The 19433-nt window shown below is 42.7% G+C and overlaps 1 protein-coding gene across 1 annotated transcript in view; it reads right to left on the reverse strand.

Moving 5' to 3' along the window:
* Window positions 1-1798: 1798 nt before the first annotated feature.
* The window catches only part of LOC124283862 (ferrochelatase, mitochondrial-like), a 32957-nt gene continuing 15322 nt past the window's right edge, over window positions 1799-19433 (reverse strand). Inside the window, 9 exon segments of the mRNA XM_046719885.1 lie at window positions 1799-1957; window positions 1960-1989; window positions 2457-2496; window positions 4898-4964; window positions 5066-5172; window positions 10644-10826; window positions 12258-12330; window positions 13800-13948; window positions 16843-16965. Coding sequence (XP_046575841.1) covers window positions 1799-1957; window positions 1960-1989; window positions 2457-2496; window positions 4898-4964; window positions 5066-5172; window positions 10644-10826; window positions 12258-12330; window positions 13800-13948; window positions 16843-16965 — 931 coding nt within the window.

Consider the following 19433-nt stretch of genomic DNA (forward strand, 5'->3'; position numbering starts at 1 on the left):
TTCTTCCATTTCCTTCCATTCTTCATTCCATTCATTCCATTCTTCTTCTTCCTTCCTTCACTGTCACTATTGTCTTGTCCTTGGTCCCGTCTCCTCCTGCCCATCCAAACTGTTCCATGTCCTTCCTTCATTCCACTACTACTATTCCATATTAACAAGTCTTCTTTCCTTCCCACCCCTAATTCGTTAGATGTGTGTGGTGTCTCATTCCTTTCCACCTCCATTCCGTCCATATCCACCCTCCATGCTATCCATTTCCATTGTCATCTTCCACTATTTATCCATCCTTTCCTTCCTTGTTCCTTCCATTCCTATATACTATTTCTTTCATTCCTCCATTCCATTCCATGTCTTCCTTCATTCCATTCGTGTGTGTCCATGTCTTTCCATTCCTTTTCCTTTTTATATCCATTTCCATAGGCTTCCATGCCCACAAGATATTTCTTTCCATTATCTATTCCATTCTTTTCTTCCATCTTTTCTTCTTCATATCTCCTTTCCCTTCCGTTGTTCTTCCTTCCTCAAATACCATCTTCCTTCATCCATCATCTATACTATTCCACCTTCCAGTCCTTCCTGTCCTACTCCATTCCTTTCTCATCTATTGGCTTCCACTACCATTACAAGTGTCTCCATATTCCATTCCCTAGTCCTTCTTCCATCCTCCTTCCTTGGCTTGGTCTCCATTTTTATTTTATTCTTTTTCCTTCATGTCTCCACATTCCTTGTTCTCCATATTCCTCCGTTTCCATGTCCATTTATATTCATGTCCATGCTTTCCATTTCCATTCATTACCACTTTCCTTTCATTCTATCTTTCGTTCTTCAGACCTTTTCCTTTTCATTCCATTCCTGTTATTTTCCTCAAGTCCTTTTTCGTCGTGTTCTTTGTTGTCCATTGTGTTTATACCACTTCTCTGTCAGTGGTGTGTGTGTTTCCTCCGTGTAATTATCCATTCCGTTCATGTGTCCTTCTGTGTTCCTCCTGCCTGGGCCTGTGTGTTCGTGTGTGTCTCCATGTCTGTCGTTGGTCATCCGTGTCCTTTTCCATTCTGTGTCAGTGGGGATCCTGGTGTGTGTGTGTGGTCTGTGTCATTCCGTGGTGTGTCCATGTTTTCCTCTCGGGTCCATCTCCTGTCTGTCCATTTCTTGTTGGGTCCATGTCTTCGGTCTGTGGGGATTCCTTCCATGTGTGGTCCTGTGTGGTCCTGGGTCCAGTGATCCTTTCTGTCTGTTCAGTGTCCATCCTGTCCATTTCCTGTGTGTCTCTGGTCCGTTCCGTGTGTGGCCACTGGGTCGTTCCTTCCTGTTGGTCTTCCGTGTGGGGTTTCCTCCATGTCTCCTTGTCAGTGTTCGTTCAATGTCCTTGTGTGATAAGTCAGTGGCTGATCCTGGTCCTCTGTCTTCCATTGTGTGTTCACTGTCTCCGTGTGTGTGGTCAGTTCTGTCCTGGTCCACTGTGGTGTGGGCAGTTCCATGTTGTGTGTCATGTGTCTCTCGGTCTTCCTGTCGTGTCAGTCCAGTGGTCAAGTTCTGGTCCTCCAGTCGTTCAGTGTGTGTTCCTGTCCTCCACTCACCTCCTTCCTCCTCCGTTTTCAGTGCCTCCATGTGTGCCTCCGGGTTGTGCCTCCTCCACTCGGTGCCTCTGTGTTCCTCCACCTCTCCTCTCCTCCTTGTCTCCATGCCTCATCTGGCTCATGCCTCTCATCCACTCCATATCTCACTCCAGTTAGGTCTTCCTCCATGCCTCATCCTGGCTGTTGCTTCCTCTACTCCTTCCACCTCTCCTCCCAGCTCATTACTTCCTCCTACTCCTTACCTCTCCTCCCAGCTCAAGTATTCCAGGTCCAGCTCGTGGGGTCTCGATGTGGTGGCTGGTGAAAGCGAAGTGAGGCACCAGCAATAAGAGTTCTTCCTGCCTCTTCGTCACCTGTGCTTTGATGGCCTGCGTCTGTCTCGAGGGCTCAGCGGCCATCGCAATGGCCCCACCTGCAAATTAGGATTTTTATGGCATCTGCACCATTTTCAGCTTCTCAGAGACTGTGAAATTTATCAGTATGGTTTATCAAATTTACCTTGGGGAATAATTCAGCTATATGGATGGTCTGAAATGCCTGATTGTGGACCAGGCAATGCAGTGATTGACTGGCTGAGAATTAGAGATTCAACACATTTATCAGAGTCCCCAGGTCTGACTGTGAGATCCTGGTAGTTTATAAGCCTACCATAGATCATGTGTTGCTGAACAATTTGTTCAAAGCAATATCTTTCATGCTATTCAATTAAAGAGAGCAGAATATTCAGGAGTGACAAATGTCTTCCAGCCCTCGAAATAGCCCGGAGTCCACGCATTGGAGTCTTATAACCCCCCACTTTGGCATTACTGTGACATGCCTACTGCCTATCATGGACTGCCATATAAGTGTAGGCCTGGCTGTGACATGCCTACTGCCTACCTTGGACTGCCACACCAGTCTGTACATGTGACCAATATGCCTACCGCAGCGACTGGTTGCCACGGCTGATCGCCAATGGATTGACTGCCACACTTGTCTGTATGGGTGACTGTGACATTACCACTGCCTGGCTTTGACCGGTTACACCAGTCGATTTACATGCTTGACATGCCTGCGGCTTACCTTGGACTGCCAAGCATTAGTCCGTACATGTGACTGTGACATGCCTATAACCTGCTGGTTTTGACCGCCACACCGAAGTGCGATGCATGTAACATGCCTATTGCTTGCAGCGGACTGCTGCACTAGTCTGTACGTGCATGTGACTGTGACATGCCTCATTTACTGCTTTGGACTGCCACACCAGTCGAGTACGCCGCTGACATGCCTGCCTGTACCTTGACCGGACTGCTGCACTGGTGTGTAGTGTTACGTGATCGTAACATGCCTACTGCTTACAGCCCGGACTGTTTCGCTACACTGGTCTGTACGTAGCTGACTGTGACTGTGCTGCACCTGCTTACACCAATGGACTGCCACACCAGTCGGTCATACAGGCGTAACCTGCTATTTACCGCTTTTACCTTTGGACTGCCACACTGAGTCTGTACTTTCGTGATCAGACGACATTATTTACTGCCTCACCTTTGACCGTTCACACTAGTCTGTACTTGTGACTGTGACATGCCTACTGCCTATCATGGACTGCCACATAAGTGCGGTCCCTGGCTGTAACTGTCACATACTGCTCTACTTTGGACTGCCACACCAGTCTGTTGTAATGCATGACTGCTTATTTATGCCTACTACCACCATGGACTGCCCGCATAAGTGCGGAAGCGGCTGTGACATGCCTACCTTGCCTACCATGGACTGCCGCACTAGTCTGCCGCCGAAGTGACAGTGCCTACTGCTCATCTTGGACCGTCACACTAGAACGTATTGATCAAAGTATGCCTACCATTGCGTTGGATCACACTGGTCGTACACATAAGTGTAGGGCTTACCAGATGATAAGTTTCACCTGCCTACGTTGGACGCCACACCAGTTCGTACACATGATCAGGAGACATTACCTACTGCTTACCTTGGATTGCCACCAGTCTTCGAAGCCAGGCATGACTGTGACCCAGGTCATCCATGACGCTGTGGTAACGCAGCTGATGCGCTTCGAGGTGCTGTATGGATTCTCCGCGATTCACAACCTGAATAACACCAAAATTGGTTGCACTGACGTATGTCGCTGCCAAAAACCCCAATAAATACTGAAAACTACCAAACTCAGCGACAGGTGTACTCAGAAAGGTGGATTAAGATGACAGCTCTAGTAAGGAAAGAATTTTTAGCACCTTGTGAATGATGAAAGGCTGTGTAGAAAGCTATTTTAAGCCACAACTTACGCCTTATTTAGGTACATACAGTGAAGAAGTTTTCACACCTTGTGAACGAGGAAAGGCACTGTAGGGAAAACTATAATCCACACAGCTACTTATATTTGGTACATACCAGTGAAGAAGTTTTCCCACCTGAAATCGAATGAGGAAAGGCACTGTTGGGGGAAAACTATTTTCCCGCACAACTTCACTTATATTTAGTACATACAGGAAAGAAGTTTTCCGCAGCGGATGAATGAGGCACTGGGCATGTAGGAAGCCTTTTTCCACACAACTACTTATATTTAGTACATACAGGAAAGAAGTTTTCCACCTTGTGAACCAGAAAAAGGCGCAATTGAAAACTATTTGCCACACAACTTCCTTCTATTTAGTACATACAGGAAAGAAGTTTTCCCCACCCAGAATGGATATGAGGAAAGGCACCTGCTGAAACCATTGTTTGCCAATAACTACTTATGATTTAATTTTATACAGGAAAAGAAGCTTTCCCACACCCAGATGATGACAAAGGATATAAAAATTAAGGGGTCAATGTAAAGCCACAAGACAAATTGTTTATTCAGTTTCAGGTGAACATGTTAAAGCTGATGATTTTTGAGAGAGATTGTGTGACGACTAATGAGTGACTAAAAGCCTGTGTTGCACACACTGGGTGTCTTAGGTTCAGAGAGTGAGATTGTGAATGGGTCCAAATAGCACTGTTTTAAACATAATCCAAATCATTTTAAAGAACCTATCAGATTAACTAGCATCAACATTTGATTGAACTGTGAAGGACAATATTGGGTGAAACACTTGAAATCTAAGACAACAAAATGTTTATGACAGGAGACAGAAGGAGAACAATGCTCCAGCGACTATCTCTACACAATCCTTACCTTTAAATTGGCGGAGGGCAGTGAATACACGGGGGAGGAGAAGAGAATAGAATAACAATGAATGGGCGAGGAGCGACTATCTCTACACAATCCTTACCTTTAAGGGCAGTGAATGGGCGGAGAGAAGAGAATAACAATGTCGCGACTATCTAGCACAATGTCGCACAATCCCTCCTTACCTTTAAGGGCAGTGAATAACAATGTCGTGGGGAAGGGAGAATGGGCGGAGAGAATAACAATGTAAGACCCCATCTGACTATCTGGGCTAACAATATTAGCAATACACAATCCTTACCTTTAAGGGCAGTCGCGACTATCTCTACACAATCCTTACCTTTAAGGGGCAGTGAATGGAAGAGGAGAAAGAGAATAACAATGTCATCCCTATCCTCTTCTGAGGAATCTGGCAATCCTTCGTCTCTAATGTTTTGAGCAAAAAGCCTGGAAGAAGAAGAGCGAAAAGATTTACAAAAATACTTTTAGCATAAGCCTTACCTTGGTTTACCTAAGTGAGTCAGTATGATTTTCGCCACTTTTAGAGTCTTTATTGCTGACCCGGCTGTATTTCAGCAATATCCGCGGCAGGAGAGATCAGAAATGGGCTTCAAACATTTTACTCAGTGGGAATCGAACCTGGGTCTTCGGTGACAAGTGAAGCGCTTTAACCATTAGGCTACCCACTGCCACTACTTTACTTGAAAGAACCTGCTTTGTTCCAACTCATTTCCTCCAGCTAGAATATTGCTAAAGGTGGCGTAAAAACTATACTCATTCACTCACTTCTCTCTGCAGGAATATCTAAAATTACAGATGCAAACTCTCCTCTCAGGCGGTCAGCACAAAGACTTCAAAGTCTCAGAAAACCTGATCACAACATTCAAAACATCATGTTTGATTTCTGTATCTTAAAATGAGTGTAAATGGGCAGTTCAGATGCACATTGCCAGAGCCATTCTTCACAACACCCTAAAATATGTCCAGTTTATTTTTACACGTTTTGTACTTTGGTATTTACCGTGTGAGACAAACTTTCAGAAACCAGGGGTGTGAGGTGAGGGAGTGAGTATGGTTTACGCCGCTTTTAGCAATAGTCCAGGAATATCCGGCATGGAAGACCAGAAATAGGCTTCACACAATTTACTTGCGTCGGGGAATCGAACCCGGGTCTTCAGCATGCCAACCAATGCACTGACCACTGAACCCTAGGACTGAGGTTGTGAAGAACTATGGCCATTTTGGTCTGAGAGTGAGAATGGTTTTCGCTGCTTTTTAGCAGTACTTCAGTATTACCACATCAGAAGTTTTACTCCTTTTTCACTTGCGACAAATTCAACACTGGGTTTCAGTGTGATAAGAGAATGAATAAATCATCAGCCAACCCAACTGCCCTTTCAGCTGACACCTGACGGTTCAGATACAATACACCCTTTCGCATTGATTGAGGAGTCAAGAGACAGCAGGATTTTCTGCTTGACGCACAAAGTTAGTGAATGGACAGCAGAAAATCCCAAACACTGCGTCTGGAGAGACAGAAAAATACCTACAGCACATCAAGAGAAGTTATCTGTGTCTGGTAGTGGCAGTCCGATTAACTGAAATAATCGAAGATTGGTGCAGTGACTAAAGCGACCAAGCAATCGATCATGTTTTCTCATAATCGAACACAAACAATTCTGGAACACTTTTGCATTAACAATTGTTTTCACAAGGTTGGTTTTATCAGTTACATTTCATGAGCACTACAAGCTCGTTCCAAGTCATGATTGAATTTATCTTAAAGGCCCAAAGAAAGTTATGTTCCTAACATATTAGTCATCCTTTCAAGATGTGAAATTTGAAAAAACCCACTTAAGAACTACATGTTTTTTCTTTATGTTTTTGTGCATTAACAAAATAACCAGGAAAAATCATAAATGGCCGCTAACCAATTATTTTCGATAATTGATTCGGTTGTAATGAAGCAATCATCAATTATAAGATTTTAACCAATTTCCAACACTAGTGTCTGGTATTCCACCCATCAGTCCACATGACCACTGTCTATATGATCATTGATTCATTCCAGGCTCTAAGTAAGTATCTGAATGTACAGTACACTACAACATTTCTATACTTTACAGTACCCTCACATTACCAACAAGGACCTGTAAAATGTATTGATGGGGTCCCCTGGACCTGCGCTCCAGTTCAAGGTAAAACCCTGGTTAGAGTGAGCTCTTATAAACGACTTGTCAGACCTTGATGCAGGGGGATACTCATCAAAGAGTAAGATACAGTTGTAATGCAGTTGAACACACACATGGGCAAATATTTACCAAAGGGAGATAATCCATGTTTTTATCAAATTACCTCCCTTTGATGGTCGCCTGAAGGTTTGACTACATTAAGTTCAGAATCAGTTGTTTGGTCATCAGTTTTTGTGGAGATGATTGAATACAGATTTAGAAATCAGGCAGCTGTGAGTGAGTGAGTGAGTGAGTGAGTGAGTGAGTGAATATGGTTTTACGCCGCTTTTAGCAATATTCCAGCAAAATCACGGTGGGGTACACCAGAAATGGTCCGGCAGCTGTGACTGGATCATATTGTGTAAGTATATCCAGTAATTATTGCTAGCCATCATTTTCAAAAAAGGGGCATGCAGTGACAGATTTCCAGGTATTATGTTAAGTTATCCATGTATAGCGATTCCTGAAGCCTTAAAGTGCACTGTTATTTCACTTACCTTCAAAATGAAATAGAAACTAAAAAACACCAAGTGTTAATATCAATTATTGTATTAAAAAGGTCAGATCCATAGAGCAGAGTTATTTCACTTAACTTCAACATGAAATAGAAACTAAAAACACCAAGTGTTAATATCAAAGTATTGTATTAAAAAGGTCAGATCCTTAAAGTCTCAAAGAGCAGAGTTCTTTCACTTAACTTCAACATGAAATAGAAACGAAGATCCACAAGTTTTAAAATCAATTATTGCAATCAAGTGAAGGGCAGGGCACCAACTAATACGGGCAGGGTGCTGCCGAATGGAAACAATGACATGACATTTTTGGTAGAAGTGTGGACGGTGTGAAGCTTGAGAAAGGAAATGACTACATTCAACTAACATGTTGTATTTTTACACCTTCAAGCCCTGACTGAGTACAAGTGTAATAGCTATTGAAATGGCAAGGCATTAAAAAACAACATAACATTTTTTTAACTACTGAAATTGAAGAGAAAAGATTGATATGTATCTATACCGAAACGTCGCTATTGTACAATAAAGAAGTTGATCATCCACAAAGACTTGTCATTCCTATTACTTACAACTGCTATAATGCCTCTCAAACAGTTCAGAAAACATTTCAGTGTTGTTTAATGTTTAGGGTTCAGATTAAGTCCAGGACTTTCCTTCACTTGCACAAAAACAATCGCATCTACAATCAATTGTAGGCATTTGCAATTGAAATTACAATCGCGATCGTAACTCTTACAACTCTTGCACAAAAGCGATTGTAGCACAGTTGTAACTCATCTCATTTTACAATTGCGCGTCGTGTAGTTACAATCGTAATCTTCTGTGCTGAAATGGGGTAAACATGTGGTTAAAGTCATCAACATACTTATGAGTGTTTAGCTTTCGCCGCTTTTAGCAATATTCAAGCAATATCAATGCAAGGGACACCAGAAATAGGCTTCGCGACACTGTACACATGTGGGAAATCGAACCCAGTCCTTCACCATGACGAGCTTATCGCTTTAACCAGTAATTATTGCTAGCCATCATTTTCAAAAAAGGGGCATGCAGTGACAGATTTCCAGGTATTATGTTAAGTTATCCATGTATAGCGATTCCTGAAGCCTTAAAGTGCACTGTTATTTCACTTACCTTCAAAATGAAATAGAAACTAAAAAACACCAAGTGTTAATATCAATTATTGTATTAAAAAGGTCAGATCCATAGAGCAGAGTTATTTCACTTAACTTCAACATGAAATAGAAACTAAAAAACACCAAGTGTTAATATCAAGTATTGTATTAAAAAGGTCAGATCCTTAAAGTCTCAAAGAGCAGAGTTCTTTCACTTAACTTCAACATGAAATAGAAACGAAGATCCACAAGTTTTAAAATCAATTATTGCAATCAAGTGAAGGGCAGGGCACCAACTAATACGGGCAGGGTGCTGCCGAATGGAAACAATGACATGACATTTTTGGTAGAAGTGTGGACGGTGTGAAGCTTGAGAAAGGAAATGACTACACCAACTAACATGTTGTATTTTTACACCTTCAAGCCCTGACTGAGTACAAGTGTAATAGCTATTGAAATGGCAAGGCATTAAAAAACAACATAACATTTTTTTAACTACTGAAATTGAAGAGAAAAGATTGATATGTATCTATACGAAACGTCGCTATTGTACAATAAAGAAGTTGATCATCCACAAAGACTTGTCATTCCTATTACTTACAACTGCTATAATGCCTCTCAAACAGTTCAGAAAACATTTCAGTGTTGTTTAATGTTTAGGGTTCAGATTAAGTCCAGGACTTTCCTTCACTTGCACAAAAACAATCGCATCTACAATCAATTGTAGGCATTTGCAATTGAAATTACAATCGCGATCGTAACTCTTACAACTCTTGCACAAAAGCGATTGTAGCACAGTTGTAACTCATCTCATTTTACAATTGCGATCGTAAGTTACAATCGTAATCTTCTGTGCTGAAATGGGGGTAAACATGTGGTTAAAGTCATCAACATACTTATGAGTGTTTAGCTTTACGCCGCTTTTAGCAATATTCAAGCAATATCACGGCAAGGGACACCAGAAATAGGCTTCGCACACTGTACACATGTGGGAAATCGAACCCAGTCCTTCACCATGACGAGCGATCGCTTTAACCACTATACTACCCCAACGCCCAACATACTTTTGAATCTATGTGCAGGTGAGGTGAGGTGAGGTGAAATTGGGTTTAACGTTGTGCTTGAGAATATTTCGCTCATATGACGACGTGCATGCGTTTGTATGTGTATGTGCAGCTGCTTGTACTAGCCTAGACTGAAACTGGTTTAGTACTAGCCCACTGAGATACCATGCCGCAGTGAAGCATGAATACCCCACTCAGACACATTATACTGACTCCGAGCCGACCAGTCCTTGTTGTACCCATTAATGCCGAGAGCTAGACAGGGACCAACAAGTACCATACTTTACCGTCTTTTGGTATGACGTGGTTGGGGATCGAACCCCCGACCTTCCGCTCTCCGGGCGGACGCTCTAACCAGTACACCACGGGGTCAGTCGAAGCCATGTGTATACATGTTTGTGTGGCAGTTTGAACTAGTTGGGAATAGTACAGGTTTTATACAGCTAATGCTCTCAGGTACATGGACACCAACACACACACCTACTTGACACAGTGTACCAACACTGAGCCGACCAGTTCTGGTTTCATTTGGTTATACTTACAACCAAGTAGGGAAACAACAAACATAACCTTATAACACAGTGGGGTAGCCTAGTGGTTAAAACATACAAATGTCAAGTTGTTCAATTTCCCACACAGGTTCAATGAGCAGCTTTCACATCTTCCCATGGACCTGTGGAGATCCGAGTTAGAACTGATCTTCAGCAACCCATGCTTGTAGTAAGAGGTGACTAACAGGATCGGGTGGTCAGGTTCGCTGACTTGGTTGACACATGTCATCGTATCCCAATTGCGTAGATCGATCCTCATGCTATTGATCACTTGACTGTCTGGTCTAGACTCGATTATTTACAGACCGTCGCCATATAGCTGGAATATTGCTGAGTGTGATGTAAACTAAACTCACTCGTTCTTCTCGTATGACGAGGATGGGGATTGAACCATTGACCTGTCACCTGAAATATACCACTTACATCGCTCATGGTTTGTGCTAGAAACATCAATAAGCATACCTTAACAAGCCCTTTGTGTGTTGGCCAGCGGTCGATGACGCTCCACACCAGATTGCTGGGGCTTCGTCGTGTCATGTAGTGGCGGTAAATGGCATTCAGACTACTTCCTGTCGTAGAACAGCTGTATTGTGGGTACTGGGTGAAGGCAACAGCTCGCTCTATACCATCCCTGATGGAAACATAAAATGATGTCTAACATTTAATAAGGTGAATACAGAAACGAATTTAGTCTTAAACCAATAAATATTTTCCAACAATACACTCTCTATACATTCACTGAAAGTGTGAATGTTAACCAAAATGCTGTGATGAATATCTTCCCGATAATGGAAGAGATTTCAAACTACTAACCGCTAACTGGAGAACTATGGATGTCTTTGTCCCTCAGCGATCATAATTAAAGTGACGATGTTAAGCTGTCAAACGTTGTCGTCATGAGGTACAAATCACAAGATTCACAAAGCCACACGCACACTGAATAGTGACGGGTGTATTTGGGCGGCTGACCCCCTAAAAAACCAAGAACAGTTGTTTCCTTCTGTTCATTCAGTTAACATCAAACTTGATCCAGAACCCAGCACATAAACAGCAAAGTCGGAACCATACGAACCAGTGAGTGAGTGAGTGAGTGAGTACTTTTAGCAATATTCCAGGGATATCATGGCGGGGGACACCAGAAAATGGGCTTCACACAATTGTACCCATCTGGGGAATCGAACGCGGGTCTTCAGCGTGACGAGCCCACGCTTTACCCACTACGCTACCCCATCGCCCGGACTGAGCATGAGAATTTTCACCCTTCAGAAATGGAACTGGAGTATGAAAATATCAAATTTGATTTGATACAAGTGAAATGGGACTTTTCTTGGATTCCAGGAAGTGCAGTAACCTGGTGGTTGAAGCGTTCTAAGCTGTCTAATATAGATGGAATACTGCAGAGTGCAAATTTAAACAACAAGACACAAACAAAATAACAATTGCTCCACTCTTGAAAATATTCTAAAAGCACTTATCCCAGTGTCTGAGATGAAAATATGGTATTAAAACAATATTTTATTATCATTACTAAACTAACATTTGTATAGTGCTGACATCCAGCTCAGCTGCTCAAAGGCACTTTGTTTTTCCCTCGATCACTGGATGTCGATCTCTATGGCACGGCCTATTATCAATCTCAACTCCCTGGGGAACATACAACTCTTGCAGCCACTAGGCACACTGAGTTAGTGTGGCTTTCCCATCCTTATGAGGTACCCATTCACAGCTGGGTGGACTGGGACACATAGTCACAGTACTTTGTCCAAGTTCACTGCACGTTGCTGAACCGCAACTAGGTGTTTCCACGTATTCATGTGGCCACCATCTGGTCATTTACCAACAGATTTGTGGGTTCTTTTAAGTGCACAGGGTTGTGTACTGTACACTAGGGGTTGTGACAACACTGAAATAATCTGCACACAAAGTTGAATCCAAGGTTTTTACACTCGGTCACTGGTGGGCTCGTTCCTGTCACTTCAAGCTTGTGGGATCACTAGCCTGGCACCTTACCCAGCTCGCCCACTATGACGTGTTACATTATTTCTGAACAATAAGAACTTACTCCTCCATCTGCTCAATGGCATCTTCCGTCAGAGGGTTGGCGTATCGAAAACCCACATAGAACTTGTGAGGAGCTGAAAAAGACACGACAAATTCCAGTTCACCAGTGTGAGAAATAGCCACTGGCCCTCTAGCCCATGGCTCGAAAAAATCCAGCTGGGCCAATAAATCTCCACAGTCACTAACCCGGCTAGCAAAATTTGGAAACTATTTCGCACAATGCAGTATACAGACAGTTTGAAATACCACACTAAACATAAAATGTTTCCAAACACTTCTACATATATTCTGTATTTTGTTTTCTATAATTCTCTATACTTCCATTATATTCTATTTGCAAAATCTACTTAATTTAAGGAGGGAGTTTGTCTTCAATTTTGTACACATGCACTAGGGGCACTTACATTGTACATGCTTCTCTATATATAGACCTGTTGATCTTCAGCAACCCATGCTTGTCGTAAGAGGTGACTAAAGGGATTGGGTGGTCAGGCTCGCTGACTTGGTTGTCACATGTCATTGGTTCCCAATTGCGCAGATTGATGCTCATGCTGTTGATCACTGGATTGTCTGGTCCAGACTCGATTATTTACATACTGCCCCCATATAGCTGGAATATTGCTGAGTGCGGCGTAAAACTAAGCTCACTCACTTCTCTATAAAAATCATCATCACCTCCCCAAGCCATAAATTACGTACAGTCCCTTACCAAACGACCGCCTCCATGGTGTAGTGGTTAGAGCGTCCGCCTGGAAAGCGGAAGGTCGCAGGTTCGATCCCTGACCGCGTCATACCAAAAGACATTAAAATATGGTACTTGTTGGTCCCTTCTGGCATTAATGGGTACAACAAGGACTGGTCAACTCGGAGTCAGTATAATGTGTCTGAGTGGGGTATTCATGCTTCACTACGGCATGGTATCTCAGTGGGCTAGCACTATAAAACCAGCTGCCGCACATACACATACACACGCTTGCACGTCGTCATATGAGCGAAATATTCTCAAGCACGACGTAAAACTCAATTTCACCTCACCTCACCCTTACCAAAATATCAATTCATCAAAAGGGTAAAAGTACGAGCCAAGATTCAGTTTCCTCACGCTGTAAATTTTGTGGAACAATCCAGTTATCTACAACATGGGCATGGTTATGGTTGCACACAATTCATGACATGTAATCCCAAGCTGCCTCTTACAACAAGCACTCTAACCCATATCTTCAAAAATGGCTGCTGAAGTAGATCAAATTCAAAACAGTTGACAAACTGGTGAGACCAAGCATCGAAAACATAAGTGGTTTGTCAGTTTCCTAGGAGATGATGCTTATAATACAAGGGTATTAAGGAATGTGTGAAAACCAAATTCAGATTCAGATGGTAAATATTGTGAAAAGCAGACCAAATGAGTCGTTTACTTTAATAATTTGTCAGGTTTTAGAACAAAATACAAGTGAGTGCTACAACACTGGCAGGGAAGATGGTGGTATCAATGGCGGTATTTGCGCTACAAGCTCCTGTGATTCAGACAACGACACAAACTCACCTGTTTCTGGGCTGATTTTATCAAGGATGTCTACCATTCCTTGTCCCTGTGTCTCGGTCCATCTCTTGATGGGTGAGCCGCCTCCAATCTTACGGTACTGAGTCTGTATGCTGGGTGTTCTCCGCTTGGCGATGTAGGGGGCCAGTTTACTGTAAAACACAACCAATATTTACTGACACCTTGCGATGTAGGGGGCCAGTTTACTGTAAACACAACCAATATTTACTGACACCTTGCGATGTAGGGGGCCAGTTTACTGTAAAAACACAACCAATATTTACTGACACCTTTGCGATGTAGGGGCCAGCTTACTGTAAAAACACAACCAATATTTACTGACACCATGCGATGTAGGGGGCCAGTTTACTGTAAAACACAACCAATATTTACTGACACCTTGCGATGTAGGGGGCCAGTTTACTGTAAAACACAACCAATGTTTACTGACACCTTGCGATGTAGGGGGCCAGTTTACTGTAAAACACAACCAATCTTTACTGACACCTTGCGATGTAGGGGGCCAGTTTACTGTAAAACACAACCAATATTTACTGACACCTTGCCATGTAGGGGGCCAGTTTACTGTAAAACACAACCAATATTTACTGACACCTTGCGATGTAGGGGCCAGTTTACTGTAAAACACAACCAATATTTACTGACACCTTGCCATGTAGGGGGCCAGTTTACTGTAAAACACAACCAATATTTACTGACACCTTGCCATGTAGGGGCCAGTTTACTGTAAAACACAACCAATATTTACTGACACCTTGCATGTAGGGGCCAGTTTACTGTAAAACACAACCAATATTTACTGACACCTTGCCATGTAGGGGCCAGTTTACTGTAAAACACAACCAATATTTACTGACACCATGCGATGTAGGGGCCAGCTTACTGTAAACACAACCAATATTTACTGACACCTTGCGATGTAGGGGCCAGTTTACTGTAAAAAACACAACCAATATTTACTGACACCTTGCCATGTAGGGGCCAGTTTACTGTAAAACACAACCAATATTTACTGACACCATGCGATGTAGGGGCCAGCTTACTGTAAAACACAACCAATATTTACTGACACCTTATGATGTAGGGGCCAGTTTACTGTAAAACACAACCAATATTTACTGACACCTTGCGATGTAGGGGCCAGTTTACTGTAAAACACAACCAATATTTACTGACACCTTGACACCATGTAGGGGGCCAGTTTACTGTAAAACACAACCAATATATACTGACACCTTGCGATGTAGGGGGCCAGTTTACTGTAAAACACAACCAATATTTACTGACACCTTGCATGTAGGGGCCAGTTTACTGTAAAAACACAACCAATATTTACTGACACCTTGCGCGATTTTAGGGCCAGTTTACTGTAAACACAACCAATATTTACTGACACCATGCGATGTAGGGGGCCAGTTTACTGTAAAACACAACCAATATTTACTGACACCTTGCGATGTAGGGGGCCAGTTTACTGTAAAACACAACCAATATTTACTGACACCTTGCGATGTAGGGGCCAGTTTACTGTAAAACACAACCAATATTTACTGACACCTTGCGATGTAGGGGCCAGTTTACTGTAAAACACAACCAATATTTACTGACACCTTGCGATGTAGGGGGCCAGTTTACTGTAAAACACAACCAATATTTACTGACACCTTGCCATGTAGGGGGCCAGTTTACTGTAAAACACAACCAATATTTACTGACACCTTGTGATGTAGGGGGCCAGTTTACTGTAAAACACAACCAATATTTACTGACACCATGCCATGCCGATGTAGGGGCCAGTTTACTGTAAAACACAACCAATATTTACTGACACCTTGCGCATGTAGGGGCCAGTTTACTGTAAAACACAACCAATATTTACTGACACCTTGCGATGTAGGGGCCAGTTTACTGTAAAAACACAACCAATATTTACTGACACCTTGCCATGTAGGGGCCAGTTTACTGTAAAACACAACCAATATTTACTGACACCTTGCATGTAGGGGCCAGTTTACTGTAAAACACAACCAATATTTACTGACACCTTGCCATGTAGGGGCCAGTTTACTGTAAAACACAACCAATATTTACTGACACCTTGCGATGTAGGGGCCAGTTTACTGTAAACACAACCAATATTTACTGACACCTTGCGATGTAGGGGGCCAGTTTACTGTAAAACACAACCAATATTTACTGACACCTTGCCATGTAGGGGGCCAGTTTACTGTAAAACACAACCAATATTTACTGACACCTTGCGATGTAGGGGGCCAGTTTACTGTAAAACACAACCAATATTTACTGACACCTTGAGATGTAGGGGGCCAGTTTACTGTAAAACACAACCAATATTTACTGACACCTTGCGTTGTTGGGGGACAGCTTACTGTAAAACACCAATATGTACTGAACCCTTCAGAACTCATTCGGGGTTTAGCTATTTTCCCCCCAATATCCCAATATGTTTGTGCCGGTGTGTTTGTTTTTGTGCATGTGTTTGTGTGTGCAGGTGATTGGGTATGCAGGTGTTTGGGTGTGCAGGTGTTTGTGTGTGCAGGTGATTGGGTATGCAGGTGTTTGGGTGTGAAGGTGTTTGGGTGTGCAGGTGATTGGGTATGCAGGTGTTTGGGTGTGCAGGTGTTGGTGTTGGTTGGTGTCTATGTGTGCGAGTGTGTTAGTCTGCATGTTTCTGTGCATGAGTGTGTGTTAGTGTGAGTAAATGTGTGTGAGAGTGAGTGTTGGTGTGTGCAACACAGAGAGAGAGAGAGTGGAACACTCTCTTACAGAGAGAGAGAGAGAGAGAGAGAGAGAGAGAGAGAGAGAGAGAGAGAGAGAGAGAGAGAGAGAGAGAGAGAGAGAGAGAGAGAGAGAGAGAGAGAGAGAGAGAGAGAGAGAGAGAGAGTGTGTGTTAGCGTTGGTGGTTGGGTGTTTGTGTGTGTTAGTATGTGAGTGGGGGATTCTGCATTAGGGTGGGAGGGGTGTGGGAGAGGAGGAGGGGAAGGTTACTGAGATCACTAGTTACCTCTGTGCAGGCAGGGGAATCAGGTCCTTGTCCAGGAACAGACGCAGGAGAAAGTCGTGAACATCTTCTGTCTTCTCCGGACCGCCCAGATTCAACATGAGTATACCAGTCTTGGGCTTGCCACTGAAAGTGAGGAAACTAAAAGTAAACTAAATGTTTATTAAAGCACAACAGATAATACACACAAGAAACGCTCCATTCACTAAAAACATGAATCAAGGTATATATTTTTTATCTCCCCCTCTGAACCTTTAACATGAGTTAGATAGTCTTCATCACAATACTGATATTGTAACACAGTTTTTCACAAATCACACAAGACTAATGCATTGGTATTTTGTTGATGTCAGGGATAGAAATGTAAAATTCAGGTGTGCCCTAACACATTGAAGTGTGCCAAGGATCATGATGACACTGTAATAAAGATTTATCAATATAAACAATACAGAAAATGACTTTGATGTTCTTTTTAATTAAACACTGTCACATAAAGCTTTTGTACTCCACAGGGATTGTTAATTTTGCATCAAGTTTAGTTACTCACTGACTTGACTCTTCAACATCAATACTAGAGCTATTACTTAAGCTGACACTTCTAGCCTAGGGCCATAAGCAGGGGTCCATCTCCTTTACCCCCCTCATCCATCTTGCTATAGCCCCTCTGGGGTTGTATCCTGCAAGTGGGGTCTGGCACTGGGCAACTGTCATGAGTTGAGAGAGGGTGGAGGGCTTCAGATCTCCAGTCTGTTTTTACTCTGCTCATCATGGAGAACCCTCTCTCACACTCAGCAGAGGACACAGCAAGAACAAGAGATATCTGTACAAGGGACAGTATGTTACTGTACCTCTTGTACACTTTGTCCTGTCTCATCACTTTAGATGACCAAAGATCTATGTAGGAAATGTCTGGAGTTCTCTTGAAGAGATGAGGCCTCCATGCGAACATCTGGCATTTCAGTGAGGCATGACTCCTTGGATATATCATTCTTCATGAGGTATTCTGTGAGGTGGTTTGTGATTTGTTTTACTGCTTCCTTCCCAAACGAAGCAAACCCATCTTTATTCTGTGGCCAACTTACAGGAGTGAAGATGTGGAAGGCCTCCATCACACCAATATTGCCTTCAAACTCTGCAATCCTACCATGCAAGGCTTCAGCTGTGTTTTTGGTTAGTGTTTTGAACTCTGTCTTGACTTTTTTTATGACAGTAGCTTCAGTGGAACAGCCCCTCTTCTTGTTTTCAAGTTGTACAGTCTTGTATTTACCATCAACTACATCCTCTTTGAGAAAATCTACAGCCATCTTATCCACATCAGTTTCTGTCATCTTGGCACATGCAGCATGCATCCTGGCTGGGATGAGATCAATGAAGGTGTCATTGTCCTGGAAAACATCTGATAACATGGCACACGCAGCAAATTAAAACAGCATCATGTGCGTGAATAGGACAAACTCTAGTGACTTCAAACGATCCAATATGTGCCTTACTTTGGCTCCGGAGTCACCTCTGTTGGTCATGCTCACTTGAGTACAGTGTGTGTAGACAGCTATATAGTCAGTGTTCAATGCCATCAGGGCTCTGTGTCTATGCCCTGTCCACTTTGTACCATATATGTTCACTGGCCTAATCACCTTAATGCTAAGGGCTTCTCCTGTTTCCTGTAGTCCAGTCCAGTTTAGTGGAGAATAATGGTAGAACCTATAGACGTCCTCCATGAGCTTGTCAAGAGAACTCAACAAGGACAGATCTATCCAAGCATTCTTCATGGCCAGCTCCAATCGGTGTGCGATACATAATTGTGTCTGTACTGTCTTGTGCAATAAACTTCACAAATGTTCTTGACTGTTTATCACTACAATAGTTTTTCATAAGATCTACATCAAAATTCACGGTCTGAAGTCTCAAAAGTTCAACAAACTCTGTAAAGGTCATTTCACGTTGTGCGAGGTGGAAAGCTGTTACAAATAGTTTGCTTAATTTTGCTGTCTCTCTTTCATTAAGATGTATCATCCCCTTTTCAATTTCTGACTGGCCTGGTTTAATTTCTGAAGCATACTGGGCACTTAGTGCAAGTATGTGTTCATCATTTGCCACATGGTTTTACAGTTTACTTGTTCTAAATCCCCGTGAACCTGTCACAAAGTGATTAGGCTTTCCATCTATTCCAACCGGACGGCCAAACTCCATGCAAACTTTGCAAAATAGCAGATTCCTTTCCCTGTCACAAATAAGCCATTTACTGTATTTTGGCGGAGGCCAGCTTTGGGGAATGCCTCGTGTCTGTTTCTTGTCATCTTCGGTCTTACATGTTTGGACACATTCAGCATCGCTATCGGCAGTTTCAGTTTCATTAGTGGCAGATACGTTACACTAACTACAAAGTGCCTGTCGGCTCTGTTCAAGGCCAGTTAACACTTTCAGAGGTTTCATTTATTTTGGCCTGCCTGGGCTTGAAGAAATTTAAAATTGTTTTGTATTTCTTCTCGGACATTTTAGCTAGATCTATTGTCTGCTTCATCGCATGGTGTAAACATCCTGTCCCAGAATGCAAAGAATGACGTCATGTTACCTCCTGTCATACGCAATTGAAA

This window comes from Haliotis rubra, unplaced genomic scaffold (assembly GCF_003918875.1).
Source record: "Haliotis rubra isolate DU_JTF1 unplaced genomic scaffold, ASM391887v1 Scf323, whole genome shotgun sequence".
NCBI classification, from domain to species: Eukaryota; Metazoa; Mollusca; class Gastropoda; order Lepetellida; family Haliotidae; genus Haliotis; species Haliotis rubra.